This window comes from Ptiloglossa arizonensis, chromosome 9, assembly GCF_051014685.1.
Source record: "Ptiloglossa arizonensis isolate GNS036 chromosome 9, iyPtiAriz1_principal, whole genome shotgun sequence".
NCBI lineage: Eukaryota > Metazoa > Arthropoda > Insecta > Hymenoptera > Colletidae > Ptiloglossa > Ptiloglossa arizonensis.
The window spans coordinates 2,163,804-2,184,524 of NC_135056.1; the positions used below are offsets into that span (position 1 = coordinate 2,163,804).

The window sequence follows — 20,721 nt, forward strand, 5'->3', positions numbered from 1 at the left end:
ATATTCTTACTTTTTTCTTAAATAAATTTTCAGCAATTTTTACACTATTATAATAATTATTTTGGTAGACATGGTACCATTGATCAAGGTACTTACAAGATTTTTACTAATATCTGAATCATTCGGCAAAGGACGAGTGTTTCTATTCCTAGTAAAAACAATTTCACTGCCATTATCACTATCACTGATATTTTCATTTTGGACATCACTAACTAGTGATAATACATCTGATAACACATTTGCACACATTTTTGCATTACATTCAACAAACTGATCTTCCATTTTTAACGCCCTCCTCATTATTAAATAAAAGATTTTGAAGGTTTCACTCTTATACATTGGGATAAGACCACTCGCATTTTTCACCAAAATCTTACAAACAAACGTACACTGGTTCAGCCCCAAACATTTCACTCTGCAGATTCATTGGCGTCAAGTATACTTCGCACATTTACAGACATACTTGTCATCGCACATTTATTGTTCTGTTAACTGTTTTATTTAACAGTAGATAAAATTTTTTACATGATACCGCACGAAGCATGTGTGTAAGTCGCCAATTAGCGTCTCTCGTCATCAATGTGTTAATTGTTTTTTTGGATAAAGGTTTACAACTCATTAAAAAGATAATACGGAAGAATTTTTTCTTTTTTCCTGTATTTTTGTTTTTATAGTATCTAAATGTTCAATATCATTTTAGATAAGACAATCTATCATATCTGCTTTCTTCGCATATATGGTGTTGAATTATTCGTCTCTACAGAATAGAGACAGTAAAGTGAAGGAAGATTTGGTAACAAGTAGTTTTTACATTGCATATTTTTCAAAACTTATATCATTCGTTTAGTCGCTAACTAAAAATAGTTAAAGCATAATTTGGGGGCTTCAAAACATATTTTCTTTCGAATGGTTTTCCCGAAATTTATCTTAGTTAAAATGCCGTTTTTGTCGGTCGTAAAATAAAAAAACTTCAAACGTAATTTTGACATTCTTAAATTTCGTTTTATTTTCACCTGCAGAATTACTTTCTAAAATATAACCTACCTGTAGGCGAAAACCTTATATTATATATTCATAAAGACAATGACGAACAGTTTTAATATAAGTTTGCGGAAAGTAATAGATAAAAATGACGTAAAACAGTGTGTTTAGCTTTGAACTGTGATAATAACAAATTTGAAGGGAAAAGAAGCATGGAACTTTCCTAGATGTTCTAAGTGCACCTTAAACTGTAAGGGATTGTAAATTGTATTTAAAAAACGTTTGATTAGGAAGAAAAATAAGATTTTTTAGAGATATTGAAATTTTCACTTCGTTAAAATTATGGGATAAAACGGAACAACTATTTAAAACCACATTAAAGTACAGAAATCTTTATTTTTCTTTACTAAAGAGTGCTAATTTATTTAAAAAAATATAAATATATGTTCCATTCTATAATTATATTATAAATAATATTTAATAAAAATGTATTATTATATAAATAGAAATATATTTCAAAGTAATGTAAAAAATAAGTGTAAATATAAATCTTTAAAAAAAGATAAATTATAATAGTTTGCTCGTTATTTTATGAATAAATATTACAAAGATCTCGCCTTCTTCATGCCACTCGTGTAGGTCTCATAGGCTCATCCTTTGCATTCGATATACTGGATCCACTTGTCCCCTGTTGTGCAATGAATGAATAGTTCGTTGCAAAATATACTACTTTAAAAATGAATAATTATCTGAAAGAATAAATACGTATTAGAAAATATATCCATTCTTTCTATCTACATAGATATCCCGTCTTACCCACACTAGTGCTCGGTTTTGTTTCCGATGAGATAATTTAGTAAATGATTAATTTACTAAATTTACTAATAAAGATCTCACTTTAACGTGAGATAAAACATTGAGTCAAATGGTAAAATGCATGGTAAAGACTGAAGAATGTAATTCTGTACTATTATGAATTATCTAAATTGAAGATTTAAATACTGGCACTAAAGTTAACGTGATATCGGAAATCTTTTCGACACATTTTCAATTAACTAATAACGTCTGTTTAGCTCTGTTGTTGATGATGAAATGATGCGAGGACTGCTTAAAACCGTGTTATACGATCTCAACTCATTCGCAGCTCTTATCTAAAAGAAATATTAATGTTCCGTTTTATCCTACTTTCTCCTACATTTTAATAATCTTTACTACATTTTATATTTTTTTCTACTTAACACTATTCAAAAATAAAAAATTACTTCAGAAAACAATTTTCTTTTACGATTCTGTGAATAACTAATAGAATGGAAAATATGATAAATGTATACCGTAATCCATAAATAAAGTGTTAAATGCTCTTTACATAATAGTATTCACAAGAGATATATCTAAACTGCCAATTGACGTTTTTTATGTAACTTCTTATGTATGAAACAATTCTTACATAATTATTTAACGCTTATTTTCCGTTCCGAATACATCAGCACTCAAAGGATGAAAACATTTTACAAAGTTGAGGGTAAAACCTCTATTTGTTAAACAAGCAATTTCCAGAAAAATCCACTAATTTTAATAAGAATATTAAAAATATATTGTAATAAATTGAAAAATATTAATTTTGAATGTTTTATTTAAACGGACAGATTATACTGAAAGCTGTTTAAGTAACTCAATTCGTAGGTTACAAATATGTTTTTCTAATTGCGCCACAACAAATATTAATGTCTTGTAAAAAAGTATCAGATTATATTTTAGCAATAAGTTATTAATTATCTTAATAATATATGTTATGATATTTATTTTATATTTTCTTTTTCTTCTTCGTTTGTTACATGTTCCTTATCTAACGCAAAATCATTCAAATACAATAACATGTTGTATCAATGTGCGTTTCATAATTATAAAATAAAAATATAACAATTGTATTTTCCTCATTTTGGTAACTTATTAGTAACTAAGCTCAGGGATAAGGGAATGATTACCCTCCAACCATTACATATTTCAGGATACGGGGCTTGTCAGCCCAAGTGGGGTACACTTCTACGGTGTTGTGCGCCGTATCCTAGTCACCGGGACAATGTAAGCAGTGTATTGTCGCTTCCTTTCTTAAACGGTGTAGGTACTGCCCGAAACAATCGTGCTCGGTCAGTGCTGCAGATACCCCGGACCTGGGCGGTGGTGCCATAATATGGCAGCGGCCAAATCGGAGGTGGAGAAGACCATATTTAATTCCAATGGTCAGATGTTGTGTCCGACCCTATCATCACGTGCCACTCAGACATCATTCAGTAGAGAGAACAGTCTAGGGAGGCCACCAAGAACAGCATGTCAGTGTGACGGTACAAACTCCAATCTGTCATTTATTGGTGAAGGATTCGAGTCACACTTGAATCCTGATTCGTCGAAGTTAAATATAGTGAGGATTAGTGAGAGTCGCGACGTTCACCTAATTCAAACTAAGAACTTTTACTTGAAATTATTCGAAATCGAGAAACAGTGGATTAAAACGGGCAGCGTAACGACGTGGCGACAGGCAGACTTCAAAATGCAGACTGTTTTGTTCGAGAGCTTGGTGGGTTTATATACGTATTGCTATTGTCGGGACTTCGCGGTTCCCTTCCAACAAACAAGGACAGCGGACGAGCGGCAGTTACTAAAACCGACGCGGGACACGGCGAGGATCAATCATCGGGCGGCTAGGCCGTTGGAAAATAACGCTGCGAGGAGCGGCTATTTTCAAAGAGATCGGCAGTCACCAAAATCGACGCGGGACGCGGCAAGGATCAATCATCGAGCGGCTAGGCCGTTAGAAGACAACGCCGCGAGGAGCGGCGTTTCTTAAGAGGATCAGCGGTCACCCAAACAACGCGGGACACAGCAAAGGACCACGCATCGAGCGGCTAGGCCTTTGTAAGATAGCCTTCCCGGAATCCGAGTGGACAACGGCCGACGCAACGCAGTTGCACTCCACGTGGACTAGCCATTGGGCTTTGCACGCGGCACCAAGCACGCGACACTAGGCACACGGCACCAAGCCCGCGACGCGAGGCACACGACTCCAAGCCCGCATGGAGGGGGAAGGACGACTTCTTTTCCTCCAGGATATGGCCGAAAGAAATCGGCAGTCTTACACCATCGACCTGAAGGAACAGATCAAACCATTAACACCACGGGAGTGAACCTCCGAGTCAATACGCTACGGTCTTAGCATCGACGCCGATAAGCGGGTCGACTAAGCATAACGCGAGTGCGCCCGGACTTTACGCTCACGAGTAGATCAAATATACAACCATCGCTTTCTTACATGCGTATCCATTGTACTAATTATAAATAATATATAGTTTTAACTACAACCTTTCTATCTTCAACACTTTGTCTCGGCCGACCCTTACAAAGTCGGCGAGAGGCAAAAACAGTTATCTTAAGGAATGTTCTATGGGGCCATGTGAAGTACGGACTGAAAAGTTTCACACGACTAGTTTTCGGAGTAAGTCTTATCGGGAGGGCGTTCGTCGAATTCGAGCTTGGGAATCGGTATGCACTGGCAGCGTTCCGGGTGGCCCAAGGTGATAAAGCCGCATCAGCATGACCTCTTAATCCTCATGCTGCGCGTCCGTCGGTCCAGCGACGGGAGAAGTCTCCTGTCCGCCATTAGTGCAGTTATTATTTTGTTTCTGCTCTTGAGGAAAGGAGCTCACCTTATCCCCAAGAGCAGCTCCGTTGTCGATTGAGGGGAGACGGGCTTGTTTACTGCCGGCCACCTCCGTCCTTCCAAGGGAGGTGAAAGTTGGAGCGTGTGGCAGACGTGCTCCCGCCTATCACTGTTAAGGGAGCTTTTTATGGCCCTTGCTGACATTCCTCGCGCTACAGAACATGGCCCGTACTACACCCAACAGTGAGAAGTCCCTCCGATCACGCCGACCAAGACACGACGCTCACTTGCTCAGGCAGAGCACACCTCGTGTCCTCGTTCGTGGAACGGTGCCAGCAGCACGGCGTCACCTTCTTCTCTATATGACGCAGATATCGCTCGAAGCAACCGTGGCCGGATAGTACCTGCACCGTGCAGTAGATGAGTGTACCAAAGCCTCTCCCCAGCCACCTAAGCAGTTAATTTTCACTCTGTCCCATTTGGTCACTAGCCACATTGACCTGTTCACCGACTGGGAATGAGATCACAATCGTCCAACGCTCACCAATGAGAAGGAGAGGTTGACACATGTTATTGGCAGGCGTTTAGTGCATGCCAAGCCTAGATAGATGGCAATTTGAAGCTCTTCGAGTCCCTGTCTGATTGTCCCCGATAGTAGGGTGTTGAAGGCATTGGAGGTGACATTGTTAATGCCATCCCACTCTGGGCGATGATCGAAACCTAGAAGGAACTGGACGCGACGAATCGCATCGATGGTTCACAGTTCCCCCCAAAACTGGCTCTTGTTCAGATCGGGCCCACTTTGCGACAGGTGCCCGATGATACGGGCCGTATCTTACCAAGAGCTTGTCGGCATCGTGGAGGAGACAAATGAGCCGGTACGCGGACGGAGAGTCCGCAGACCTGCTTTATTTCCTTCCGAAGGACCATTGGGGCCACTTTCTAAGCAAAAAGGAATCGTTCGGTCTTCTGGCAGCGGTCGAAATCCGCCGAAGACTGTCACCGAGGACGCTTTGAACCAAAACTCAGACTCGGCCGAGTATACCATCCGGATCCGGGGCAGTGTTTTTCGCCCCCAGCTTCCAGGTGGCTGCGACCAACTCCTCCACACTGACCTCCAGTTCAGTCAACCGGATATTCGGGTCTACCGAGGGTCATCTGTTTTTGCAGGTGGTCGCGACACGACGGCCCAGCTCCAAGACCTTAAGGCGCGTATTTGCCACAGCATCACTGAGGGTCCTGATTTCAGAGGCACCAAAATGTCACGACGCTTGCGCCACCTTTTCAACGACTCTCAGGGACAAGGCAATTCGTTCGATGACCTCCTCGATTTTCTCCTCCATGAGATCTTCCGTCTCCTGCAGCAGCGGATTCATACAGTTCGCGTCGGTCTCATCCTCCTTCTCCAACATCGAACAGAGCACAGTTGCGCCGTCAGACGCTGCGGTTCTACAAGCTCTAAGCCTCTCTCCCCTTTCGTCACCATTAAGTTAGGGAAGTCAACGTGGTGGGGTGCTACGTGTCGCTCAACTGTCCCTCGTAAGGTTCGCGCTCCGACGGGTGATCGTCCTGAGAGACTTTAACTCCAAGTTGATGGCTTAGGGGTTCGATCTCCAACTAATTAATCGGAGATCGGAGCTAACATGCGTGTGGTGCGGGAAGAATCCATAGTAGATTTGATGTTTGAATCCCTGGCGTCACATGTATGGTGTCTGGGTTCCTTTACACTAGAGAATACTTGGAAATGAAAAAAATGAATACTATGCAAAGTAAGCAGCAAACTCCCCGTTTACTGAATCAAATGACTTAATTCCCTACCAAGAGCTCCTAAAGTCAATCCATAATTGGATATATTATGTCAGTATGGGATGGAACGGAGATAAGTGTACTGTGGGGTTCTGCATGCTTCCGTCCTGGGACGGAAACCTCGAGTACAACATTGTTTATTGGACCAAGAGCTTCTCCAGCGGCATTACCCTGACGTGATTTGCCGACGACACGTTGGTGCTAGGTGTCGACGATTACTTACTAAGGACTACTCCATAAGACCGAGGTGCTGACGATATACGCACCTCAGCAGGAACCGCCATACCCCTTGATGCGGGTGGATGAGGCCAACGTCGAGTTAAATGCAATTGTTTCCTACTGCGTAACACCATAGATAAATTACATATTTATTTCAATTCTCTTCCAGTTCTCTATATAAATAATATTTACAGCAGATAAAGAACATTAAAAAGCAACAATATAGGTTCAAAAAATAGATTTTATTGTACATATCACTAATTTACATTATATATCAAATAAAAGAAATCTGCGAAACGAATTTTTAATCCAAATTTCTCAAAAACTAGAGTCCATTTTAACAAAAGGTTTCTGAGTATCGTAATATTAAATACATATTATAATTTGCATTCAATCTTATTCCAAAAGCAATTTCTACATTCCGATCTTCTCCTTGTCGAACAGTTTCATATTTAATAGAAATAATCTACGCATGAAAATAACAATATTAAACTTCGTTATCTTATAGACATCGAGGTGCGAAAGGGGAACATAAAAAAAAATCAAACCTTCTCTTCTTAAAAGTACTCCGATTTTATTAATTACACAGCTAGTTTGTCTTAATGCTATATGCATGATTAGAGCACTGATATTGTGGGAAAAGAGATTATTAATGTTACGAGAGTGTACGTGTAAGTCTGTCGTAACTAAATTTAACACTGATTAAGACCGCGTATCAACAAGTACCAATAACGACTCTCGATCGAAGACATACTGTTTTTTTTTGGAATGACACGCTATACAACAATCCTCTGTCCAACACTACGGTCCTCTTTATCTTTCCGATTCTGGGCTTACGTGACCTAGATTAGTAGGTCATGGTCGTCAGGGGAGATGCGAGAGGCATAGGATGGATGCATTTCTCTTCTAGGGTGGTTACTGGGACAGTAAACAGAGTGTGAATCTGCTTCGTATCGTCATCAACCCGATTCAGGAAAAGACAAAGACAGATGTAGAATAGTAAAAAATAGAAAACAGAAACGGAAAAGAAAGCGGAGAAAACCACAGGAAAGCAGAGAAAGCGGCAGGGTCGCTATATGTTTGCGTTCCATATCGCTCGAGAGCGAAACGAGGAATCGCCGAAACTGGGAAACAAAAAATAGGAAACATAAAATAGCAGAATGACAGATAAGTGAAAGTATAAAAAAAAGCAAAGAAACTAAGGTCTACTTTGACATACATTAAATATTCGCGATAATTCTGGGAACAACGAAACCTACTGACAAGGTCACACTGGTCTGACGGGACTTTTACCTGTCATTTGTTAAAGTATTCTAACTAAGGATTGTTAAAGAAATAAATTTTTGAACTAAGAAAAGATTGTAACGCGATTCTACTTGACTTTGACACTTCGTTGAACCGTAGTAAAAGAAGGTTTAGCGAGTGACACGAGATTTATTCAGTTTAAAGGTTAGACGAGGGGCGAAGTTCAATTGATGTTATCTAGGGGTGTTTTATCTTTGAACGATGAGTTGTTCTGATGCTTTAGATCCGCGTAACTTGTTATGGGTACTCAAAATAAGGAGTTGCTTACATGACGCGATAAGATTGTAAATGAGGTGATTTCATATTCTCCTTCTTGGAAGTGTTTTTGGTCCTCCAAAACTGACGTATTTTCTTGTTTTGGGGGTTTACTTCGATAGTCTATGTAGTTGGCAGATCAATAGTATTTAAAGTACTTATGGTTTGCTTACCAGTATTAATAAAGCATACTCGAGTGACATCATTGTTGATTTTGCAATATCTCGTGGCGGCATTTCAACTTCAATTGGGGTATTCTGTAAAGAAAATGTTTAGTTACCAAATTGTAAAGTTTTTTTGTTATTAGAATATTTATATTTTTCGAGGAACGGTAATCCAATTATGCCGAATTATACTAGGAAATTTTCGGCGTACGTGACCAGATGCATAAAGTGAAAGAGATTAAGAATTAGAATGAAAGAGAATGAATGCGTGTGAGGATATAAGGTGTGAAAGAAGGGCGTTTAGGGCAGTCATCGGCAGTTATTGGCAATCAAGAGTAGTCGTTGGAAAATCGTCGAAGCGCGTCGTGTCGCGAAAGAACAGCGTAGTCAGCGTAGTTAGCGTAGTTATTAATTGTGTGTTTCGTTAATATTTTGTTCCCACTACTACATCATTCAATACACGAATATACTAGAACTTTATTCACCCTTATTTTATAACCACCATGAATTAAAATAAAATTCCTACAATATGGTCTTGTTCGAGAGTTGTGAATGTAACGAAATGTGTTAGTTCGCGAGAATTGTTGCCTAATTGGATGATTCTAGTTTGTTCCAATTGTTTTGGTTCTGTTATGAATTTTTGAGTAGGTTAATACCAACTCCTGTATTCAGTAGAAATCTTCTTGTTTGTAACATTCCGGTAAACCTACATCGAATGTGTTGTAATTCTCTTGGGGTATAGTGGCGGTAGTTTGCCGAATCGAAAGAGTTGAAAGTTTCTTGGCTCGAGTTAGAAGTAATTTTCTTTCGTGGGTCCTTTGTTTCGCAAGTTATTGCTTTTGGAATCAATATTGCAAATTTGATAATTTCTTGCTGATTTTGTTGAATGTTAGAGGATTTAATTAAGTTAGTAAGTTTTGAATTTTGATGTACAGATCGCGTTTCTTTATATCACGCTTCGATAATCATGGCTTCGTGCTGAGCTTCGATCAAATTTTTTGAATATGATGTAAGTTGTGTACATCAAATTTTGTGGCTTCTATTGCTTTCTTTCCAATGCAATGCTTCTGGTTGGGGGATTGCGATGATTAGTTTGGATTGCGTATTGTAATTCACTCGTTTCTTGTTTGAATTGACCCGTATCAGATTGGACATTTTCATGAATTACGTGTATTGTTATAGGATACAAATTATGTTGTTCCGTGCGGTGTGTTGGTGGTGGGTGGTGTGTGTGTGTATATATATACAATGAGTCACAACCAAAATCGTACATCACATATACGAATACGTTTCATCTCGTGAAAAAGTTCAGGAAAGATATGGGGAAAAAAATATCATGAATCTATATTGTAAATGTATCTATATTTATTATGTAGTAGTATCAAAAGGAACAAAGTTGTCTAGATATAAAAAAAAAACAAAGTTACTATGGTTCAGTCTGGAAAACGTCTCACAGCTAAAATCGTACAGTATACATATTTTGTAATATTCCCCAAGGGGAATCCCTGAAAACAAATGAAAATTATGGAACAAATGAATGATTGCATTGTTTGGCGTATTCGCAGTTGTCGTTTAGCGTTGTAAGGTTCGTAGTTGAAAAAAAAAGAGAAAGATAGTAATAATGAAGCAGACAACGATAGAAGAGCGACAAATAGTTATAAGAAATTTTCAAAGTGGAAAAAGCTATCGTGAAATTGCGAAGATTATTGGTAGAAGTGCCAGTACTGTTCAGTATATTGTAAAACGATACCAAAACGAAAATAGAATAAGTAATGCGTCAAGAAAAGCTCCAAACAAAAAGTTCATCGCGTACGACGAAAGATGGATAGTACGAAAAATTAAAGAGAATCCGAAGATCGGTGCACCTAAACTTACTAATGAAGTAGAAATATATTTAGGGAAAAGTGTAAATCCAGAAACAATAAGGAGAATACTCAAAAAACATAATTTTCACGGTCGTACAGCTCGGAATAAGCCTCTTATAAACGAGAAGAATGGAAGAAAGAGACTAAATTTCGCAAGAGAATATATATACAAAGATTTTGATTTTTGGAAAGAAACTATATTTACGGACGAAAGTAAATTTAACATATTTCATTCAGATGGAAAAATTACGGTGTGGCGTTGACCAAATGAGGAGTTTGAAATACAAAATTTAAACAGTACCGTGAAACATGGAGGGCAATCAGTAATGGTCTGGGGCTGCATGTCCGCTGCCGGAGTGGGTAACTTAGCATTTATCGAAGATAACATGAATAAATATGATTACATCGATATTTTGAAAAACAATTTGAGGGACAGTGCCGAGAAATTAGGGATTTTGAATTCGTTTAAGTTTTATAGCGACAATGATCCCAAACACACATCGCATGTAGCCAAAATGTGGGTACTGTAAAATTGCCCTAAAGTACTAAACGCACCTCCACAATCACCTGATTTGAACGTGATAGAGCACGTCTGGAATGAATTAGAGATTAGAATCCGGAAACATACTATTAAAAATAAAAATGATTTAAAAAGGGTATTAATGGAGGAATGGAGAAAAATTGAACCCAGTTTTACTGAAAAATTGGTAAAATCTATGCCAAATAGATTGCGTGCGGTAGAATTTAGTCGTGGGCACCCAACAAAATATTAATCTTTAATTTAAACAAATTGTTGGTCACTTTTCTACATACTAGTATACTGTACGATTTTAGCTGTGAGTAGTTTTCCAGACTGAATCATAGTAACTTTGTTTTTTTTTTATATTTAGACAACTTTGTTCCTTTTGATACTACTACATAATAAATATAGATACATTTACAATATAGATTCATGATATTTTTTCCCCCATATCTTTCCTGAACTTTTTCACGAGACGAAACGTATTCGTATATGTGATGTACGATTTTGGCTGTGACTCACTGTATATACAGTGCTGGACGAAAGTATTGGCACAGCATCATTGTTCTGATACAAGTGCTTATAACTATGAAACAAATTGATAAAAAGGAGAAATTTTTTAATACATTTATTTATTTATTATTCTAGATTATTATTTAACAGAAACAGTAATATAAATAAAGTGATATGCGAAATAATAACAAAAACATATTTATTGAGCGTTTTAAGCGTGGACAAAAGTATTGGCACATTATACAAAATTTAGTGTAGTTGTATCTCTCGGAAAAAAATCCGATTGTTACTTGATGGTATAGGTAGGGGATTCCCTGATAGTCATTTTTTCTAACAGTCATCCTTAAGTTCAGTCGATTAGCAACATAGGAAATATAACAAGCAACAATGTCAAGAAGAGGGAAAGAAACTACAAGTGAAGAGAGAAAAATAATATTAAATTTGCACAAAATGCGAAAATCTTATAGTGAAATAGCAAAAAGTGTTAATAGAAGTCGATTCACTATTAGAAGTGTCGTAAAACGATTTGAGAATCAATCAGATTTCAAAAGTAGGAATCGAAGTGGACGTCCCTCAAAGTTAACAGTTAGAGAAAAACGGAAAATTGTAAAGGAAGTGAAAATAAATTGTAAATTAAACTCATCGCAACTTAGAGCAAAGTTAAATGAAGAAAATCAAAAAGAAGTAAGTTCGAAAACTATACTGAGAGTGTTAAAAGATGCGGGATATTCTGCGTGTGTCGCAAGAAGGAAACCATACATATCCAAGAAGAATCGGAAGATGAGAAAAGAATTTGCAAAAGAATTTATAAAAAAGGATCCCACATTCTGGAATAACGTATTATTTTCAGATGAAAGTAAATTTAATATATTTAAATCAGATGGCAGAGTATTAGTTTGGAGAAAGCCAAATACGGAAATGGATCCACAACATTTACAAGCCACTGTGAAACATGGAGGAGGTGGAGTCATGGTATGGGGTTCCATTGCAGCGTCTGGGGTTGGCGAATTAGTATTCATAGATGAGATTATGGACAAATATGTATATTTAAATATATTAAAGGAAAACTTATTTAAAAGTGCTAATAAATTAAATCTCCCGCGTGATTTTTATTTTCAACAAGACCATGATCCAAAACATACTGCCTATATTGTACGACAATGGATCGTTTACAATACCGCACACACGTTAAATACCCCACCCCAGAGTCCAGACATGAATCCCATCGAACATGTTTGGAATGAATTAGAAAAAAGAATTAGAAAATATAATATAACAAACAAAAACCAATTAAAAGCTATTATTTTACAAGAATGGAACAATATAGAGCCGGATTTTACAAAAAAATTGGTAACTTCAATGCCAAAACGATTGAAGGAAGTTATCATGAGGAATGGAGGGCCAACCAAATATTAATTTTTAATTTCTAAGTACTTTCAATCATTTGTGCCAATACTTTTGTCCACGCTTAAAACGCTCAATAAATATGTTTTTGTTATTATTTCGCATATCACTTTATTTATATTACTGTTTCTGTTAAATAATAATCTAGAATAATAAATAAATAAATGTATTAAAAAATTTCTCCTTTTTATCAATTTGTTTCATAGTTATAAGCACTTGTATCAGAACAATGATGCTGTGCCAATACTTTCGTCCAGCACTGTATATATATATATATATATATATATATATATATATATATTATATGTTATATGTATTAGTATATAGTGTGTTATTATTGTAGTTGTAATATTATTAGTATTGTAGTGGACTTCTCCGGATAGTTTCGGCGAAGTATATATATGCATCGAAAATGTAATTTGACGCGCGACAATCGCGCGGAGGACACGGCACCGTATAACATAAACAAGCGAACTAGCCTATCGTTGCCAGCGGGGGCCTGAACCTGACTAAGATGAGTCACCGCGGTCCGAAAGAAGACGATCGCGAGAATCGGCTTCGAAGATAGCAGAGCGGCGATCGAATGCTCACACTGGGAGGTTGCCCGTAAAATAAACAGCGAAGCCAGATCTTTTCCGTCCGTCGAACTATCCACTCGACTCTGACTCGCATTGCGTGAATTATTTATTACCTACGTACTCACATCCCCAAAGTATTAGACGTGGTATTGGTAATAGGTTTCTCTTTTCACGAAAGATAGATCGACTATGTATAAAACTAAGCTAATCTTAGTGCATCTTTCCAACTCTCCTCTCTTATTACATCTTTACTGGTCCTTTCTCGTACTCTTACTGTCACTACGTCTTTACCAGTCTCTTCTCGTACCCATACTGTTTCCAAAACGCTGGTTTCGCACTCTATATCCTTACGCGCATTTGTTCTCTTTCATTCTAATCCTCAATCTCTCTCATTTCAGAACCACACGTATTTCCTTTCGCTCTCACGCATTTCCACACTCGGTCGTCTTGCACGACCCCCTGTAAAGGGTCGTTCGTGCCCTTCGGAAAACCTGGCGACAGATCGGCGCCAAAATGTTTATCCTAATGCAGGCCCAATCGCACGCAATGTATTTTTATTCTAGGCCTGCACTCGAAGCAGTCTTAAGTGGGAACGGAAAATTCCGATACCACAATTTTGATTGTGGTTCTCTTAAAAAGTAACGTATGATTTATTAATAATGTATTGAATGTGAAAATTCGTATGTTATTAATTTAAAAACAAACTAGAGTCGTATCATTGTTATCATATCTAGGTTCACATACAATATTTTTTTAGTAAATTAATTGCTTCATTTTTTAATTTCGTATCCAACAGTTTATCTTTTTAGGGGGGATCCAAAAGCATTGATATTGTGGCGGCACTACCCACGCTTGCCACCAGAGGGAAACTCACCACCAACCGTTTCCCGCAAGTTCCCGTACCTGCTCCGATCGCTATATATACGACCTCTTACCGATCTTCCAATGTCCCGGCGTATAAGGCAGGGCCTGCTAGGATGCCTTACTGACGAGTCTACTAGCAGGCCCGGGATGAAACGCTTATCCCCACTTCCTTATATTTCCATTCTTTCCTTCCTCTAACATACTTTAATTTAGCGCCGCCAAAATATCGTTAAGATATCGTTTTTAATCATTTTTTTAAAACGCTCTTAGAAATGCATTATATTTTATAATATTTTTATAATTCTTTTAAAATTTTTTAATTCTATAAAATTGAAATAGGAACTTCAAAAAAGCAACGACTTTACCTTTAATTCTTCAGATAGTTGTTGAGAAATTACCTGTTTCAATGTTGTTTGCAGACCACATTCTTTAAGTATGATAACTAATCCAATATATATTGGCAAATAATTAGAGATTGTTGGGTAATTTTTCTCGCTCATTATTTCTGTCACGCCCTTTATAGGCTCCAATAAACCTACTAATATTTTCATCAGTTTCCATTCATTATTTGTCAAATTATCGGGCATAATCTTTCAAGTCTTCGTAAAATGTTCATTCGTTACAACATTGTGTATGTGACGGGGCAAACTCCGAACTGTCACTTATTAGTGAAGGATTCGAGTCGCACTCGAATCCTAACTCGTAGAAATTAAAAATAGTGAGGATTGGTGAGAGTCGCGACGATCACTCAATCCGAACTAAGAACTTTCACTTGAAATTACTCGGAATCGAGAAACAGTGGTTAAAAAAAAAAATGAACAGCGTAACGACGTGGCAACGGGTAGGCTTCAAAATGCAGACTGGTTTATTCGAGAGCTTGGAGGGTTTATATACATAGTGTCGTCTTGAGGAATGTTCGATGGTGCCATGCGAAGCATGAGCCAAAGGTTTCGCACGGTTAGTTTTCGGAGTAAGTCTTATCGTTCGTCGAATTTGACCATGGGAATCGGGTGGCACTGTGCTGGGTACTGTTCCGGGTGGTCTGAGATGATAGGCCGTGAGAGTCGTCACATGTACGTGGCGTTCTATCGGGTATCCACTTTGTGCATTAATTGCAAAAGCCTTTTCAACAGATTTATCGACATTTGTGTTTCTATAAATTTTTCTCTTGCAGTTATTGATCTTTTAAAAAATCCTACAATATCTTTACATTTCTTGTCGACAGTCATTCATAAAGGAAACTTTAAGCTTTGATTTTATTCCAAGTTGTATGCAGTGTGCAAAACATAGTATACGAGTCATGCTCCCATATTTTATTTTTTGCAATAAATACACTTAGCTCTTTCTGTCCATTTTCTCGAAGTGTTTCCACATGAAACTCTTACTACAACTTTTTCTGTGTACCACATTTTGCATATTACTTCCTGGTGCACGAATAATTTCACTGTCACTTTCTCAGACATTTTCCTTTACGATCACACAGATAAATTAACAAAGATAATGAGGTGTGTATTAGCTTTGCGAACAGAGAAAGCATACTGTGTACGCTAGCACAAACTTGAAATAATAGCGAGGTACAATGTTCAATGATCGTGTCAAAGAACTATGTTTACAAACTATGTAAGTAAGAACCGACTGACTTGCTTGAGTTTTTATATAGGATTCATAGTATTTTTCACAATATCAATAACATACTAGAATACCCGTGATTGTACTGAAAACTAATTTGTGCTTGTGTACATAATATGCGTTTACTATGTGCAAAGGTAGAATATATTTCAAAATGTTTGTTAATTTAGCTACCTCATAAAACTCGAAGAAATGCTCAATTTCTAAAATCGGTAACAAGTAAGTGAAATCAGTCTACAAGTTTCTTCTAAAAGACATTTTGACAGGCAGTAACCTTGTTCTGTACAACCTATCAAAGTCTCAAATCGCGGTCTCTGTGAGTCCCAGTCAGAACACGGCAGAAATACTCACGCTTGCCACTAGAGGGAAACTGACCGCCGAAAGTTTCCCGCAAGTTCCCCTACCTGCTCCGATCGGTATATATACGGTCCCTTACCGATCTCCCAATGTTCCGGCGTATAGGCAAGGCCTGCTAGGATGCCTTACTAATGAGTCCATTAGCAGGCCCGGAATGAAACGCTACCCCTTCCTTTTCTCCTCGCTTTCCTTCTTCTTTCCTTTCCTACTTTCAAACACTTCTTTTAAGCGCGTCAAAAAGCCAGATCAGAAGTGATGAGACTGGAATAAAACGAGTCTTGGTCTTTGGACGCTGTTCAACGAGCAGAACTGTGCGATCATGGAGACGCAACTTCAACTGCAGCGGCAGGATCGAACGTTTTTTAGACAGCCTTAAGAAGCAGGATCACAGTAACTTTACCTCAGCGAGAGTCCGAAGCAGGACCGGGAAGCTAAAGGAACTGCGACAACAATTCAAAGACGACCACTCGATACTGGAGAAGTTCGTTCCTCAGACGATCCGAGTGATCGTTCCATATGTCTTCGGGATGGTCTTGGACGACGCCGAGGATCTTGTGAACCAATCTTTTGACTACCTGGTTGATCTTGTGGAGTCCTTCGAGCACCTGGTGAGCTCCCATCATCATCTCATTACGCGGACGCGTGATTCACCCGACCGTTTCCAAAAGCGATTTTGTTGTTGCATCTGCCGTTGATCCAGATGCAGCCGTTCGACGGCACTGTTGATAATTTGGAAATCGTTCCGCGATCACTTCACAATTTTCGTTATTGAAAATCAGGAGCTTTTAACGACTTTACCCGCATACACTACTTAGTTTCATTCCTGTGCGGCCGGACACATGACAGCATTGCCGACCTCTCGGTCACCGCCGATAATTTTGCGATAGCTTGGACCATTCTCCGAGTTCGGTACAACTACAAGCGACGATTATTGTGGATACATGTTGGGACTTTTGCGTATTCATTTGTGTGACTAAGGGAAGCAGAAGTTGCAAACATGTGTAGCTACTTTCAAAATTTACTCATCTGGCGTCCACTTCGTTAGAAAGCTGTATTACTAAGAACTTTCTAATTTCAAGAATTTCAGCACCTTTTCAGAATACAAAGTCAATTTGTGACCAAAAGAATCGACTGCCAGGATCCCTCGCAGGTCGAGCGATGGGACGTAGCGGTTAAGTGCAGTGCAGATGATCAGCCAGGACTTCGGTTAGGACATCGGCCGGTCGCACGCAGGCTAATGCAACTCAGGTGCGACCTACGCGGGCTCGTCGTCGCCGGGGTTTACAAGTACGCCAGAAACTCACGAAAAACAAGGACACCTTTACCTCGTAGTTGCAATCAGTCACAAAATTCAGTCAACGTAGATTCGACGCCAAGGGGCAAGGTCGGCTGAGGAGAACACGGGCAAACTCCCGACTCAGCTGATCACCGTTCTATTAGTATATCTAAACCCTCGTTTTCTTATATCCATTACCTTATTTATAAATATTAATTTACTTCAGTTAATAAAACAGTAACTGCAACTCAGGGTCACGATCAAGCAAACGACGAGGCACAAACAATTGAAGGCACACGAGGCACAAACAAAACGAAAGGCACATGACCACGTGGGTGGCTTCCTATAGAACGCTTCTATGTGCCCAAAGTGTGTGGTCGCCGTGCCCGTTCTCGAGATAATGGCGAAAAACCGTTGGAGAGGTTTCGAAAATTTCATAGTCCCAGCGGCGTACCTCCGCGACAGGTGGATCGAGTATCCGGGCCGGTGCGGGACGGAGAGGAGAGCGGTGTACTCCGGGGTTCCGCAGGGGTCGGTGTTAGAACCCCTGCTGTGGAGCCTCGGGTACGACACCGTCCTGCGGGCCGAAGACCTCCCCGACGGCGTCAGCCTGACGTGTTACGCGGACGACACCTTGTTGTTGGCCGTCGGGGGGGACTGGAGGGGGGCTGTTCGGGCCGCCGAGGACGGTGCCCGGCGCGTCGTCTCCCGGATCAGGGGGATCGGTTTGGAGGTGGCTCTCCACAAAACCGAGGTACTCGGGATGTATAGACCCCGGGGAGAGCCGCCTCCCCCCCTGATCCGAGTGGGTGAGATAGACGTCGAGGTGGGGTCTCAGATGAAATATCTGGGACTTCACCTCGACAGCCACTGGCGCTTCGAGGGCCATTTCCGGGCCCTGGCCCCGCGGTTGGAGGGGATAGCTGGCGCTTTGGGCCGTATCCTCCCCAACCTGCGGGGCCCGAGTGACCGGGTTTGCCGCCTCTACGCGGGAATGGTCCACTCGGTGGCCCTATACGGGGCCCCCGTTTGGGCGGGCGACCTGGCCGCCTCCTGGCGCAGCAAGGTATTGCTGCGCCGGGTTCAAAGGCGGCTTGCACTTCGGATCGCCCGGGGGTACCGGACCGTTTCGTATGAGGCGGCGAGCGTCCTGTCAGGGCTACCCCCGGCGGACTTGATCGCGGGCGTGCATGCGGCTTTCTACGAGGGCCGCATGCGCGCCCGCGAGGATGGGGTGGTCCTGGCGGGATGCGAGGTGGAGGCCCTCAAGCGCCAGGCCCGGGAGTCTATGCTGCAGCTTTGGCAGCAGCGGCTGGCCGAGCCGTTGTTCGGCCGGAGGACTGTCGGGGCTATCCGGCCGGTCCTGTTTGAGTGGCTGGGTAGGCGCTTCGGCTCACTCACCTACCGGTTGGTGCAGGTGCTGTCCGGGCACGGATGCTTCGGACAGTACCTGTGCCGAGTCGGTGTGGAAGAGGCGGCGCGCTGCTGGCACTGTCCAGCGGACGAGGACACGGCGCAACACACCCTCGAGGTGTGTCCAGCCTGGGGGGTGGAGCGCCGTGTCCTCACGGCCGTGATTGGGGCGGATCTCTCGCTGCCGGGCGTGGTACGGGCCATGCTCGGCAGCGAGACGAAGTGGCGGGCCGTGGCCTCCTTCTGCGAGGAGGTAATCTCGCAGAAGGAGGCCGCGAGCCGCATTCGCGAGAGGGGGAGACTGCGAGAGAGGCCTCGTCCGAGGCCGGGGGCGGGTAGGCCTCCGGAAGGGCCGGGGAGGCCACCCTGAGAGCGGCGGGCGGGGGTACGTAGCCCTTGAGTCTCGTGCCACCGCCCGTCGCCTAAGGGGGGAGAAATAAGGGACGGCGACGCTCTCGAGGGCGGAGAGGCCAGAGCCGCCCTCGGGAGCGTACGAACCGGGGTGCAGCCGCGCCGACGGCGCGGTCCTAGAACCGTGCCTCCGGCCCGGCTATGGGGGCCGTGGGCGGTCGTGAGTGTGGGACTCACGGCCGCCCTCGGGCGGCCCCCGGGAGTGGGATGACGGAGCAGTGTGGCCCTGCTCCGACGTCGGGCGCCAGAGCGCCGAGGAGAAAGCAGGGAAGGGAGGGTGAAGTACCCCCTCCCTTCCCTGGAACGGGAGGACACGGGCGCGAGAGCCCTGCACGGGGGAGCACCTGATGATATGATGTTTTCGGTCCCAGGTGCTCCCCCTGCATAGTGCGAGGATGGCCACCGTGGTGGGTTTTAGTGGGCAGGTCCCGCACCCGTTGGGTTTCCTTCCGGGCGCGGGGAATCCCACACTCCCCCCGCCCCTCCCCAGGCGGCGGGGGGGTCTTTCGAAGATTTCCCCCACGTATAAAAAAAAAAAAAAAAAAAAAAATAGTCCCAGCGGCGTGTTGCTTTCCGGTGATATCGGTCCGGAAGAAAAATTTGCACGTATCGGTACTTTTAAACCTTCCGAAGCTCACTTGGGAGTCTGCATCAGACCATCAATCTCCCCACGGTGCTTTGAAAAAATTCACAGCTGTGTTTCAGAAAGTGGAGCCTACGTTGTCCCGATCGCATCAATCCTCTTGCTTATGTAGATTTCGAGACCTTCCTCGGTTATTGCGTCCGCGCGCTGGAAGATTGTACATCAGCTGCCTCTCTAGGTCATCCGTTACGAAAGCAGCCGCGGTTTTGCGCGTTCATGTTGCGACTCCGACTACATAGCCGCAAAATCAATGCTCACTGTGTCGCTTGACGCACGGGTTTCACGTGTCCGCCGTTTCGTGACGCAAATCCGAGTCAACGTCGCGATCTCGTTTCAAGCATCATCGATGCTTCGATTGCTTAAGTCCTCCCTCCTGATGATCCTTGAGCGGTGAAGGAGGGGTTTTTCCATGCTCGCCGCACGAAACACCTACGTGCGTGACCGTTGGCAGCGGTTGCAAGTTAGCCCCAACACCGTTCGGTTTAAGCGAAAGCCTTGGTACGACACAGCTTGCGCAATTGGCGCCCGGGAAGCTGCAAGACAATAAATGCTTAAGTCCTCGCCATTCTACTCAGAAGTGTGGGAGTTCCTATGCGTGCCGCGGGTACAATAAACAGGGGGTGCTACCAACGCTTCGAACAGCGCCATCATGAAAACATCATGAAAAGTGTTCGGAAAAGATCGATGGTCTGTAAAAAAAAAGCCCAGGCGGCCATTTGGAAGATATCTTGTTCCATTATCAACTTCCAAGTTCGTACTTTGAAATTAAAAGAAATATCAAGATTACTTAAACCGTTTGAGTTATATTCAAAAAGTAAATCGACCGGTAATGATTGACATCCTTTAAGTTTCAAATAAACATG

General features: G+C 41.7%; 1 protein-coding gene across 1 annotated transcript in view; it reads right to left on the reverse strand.

Moving 5' to 3' along the window:
- Nucleotides 1-1,539: 1,539 nt before the first annotated feature.
- The window catches only part of LOC143151604 (uncharacterized), a 30,270-nt gene continuing 11,088 nt past the window's right edge, over nucleotides 1,540-20,721 (reverse strand). The window contains exons 2-3 of the mRNA XM_076320929.1: nucleotides 8,395-8,478; nucleotides 1,540-1,730 (exon numbers count right to left, since the gene is read on the reverse strand). Of these exons, the coding sequence (XP_076177044.1) occupies nucleotides 1,713-1,730; nucleotides 8,395-8,478 (102 nt within the window). The 3' untranslated portion in view covers nucleotides 1,540-1,712. The remainder of the gene's footprint in view (nucleotides 1,731-8,394; nucleotides 8,479-20,721) is intronic.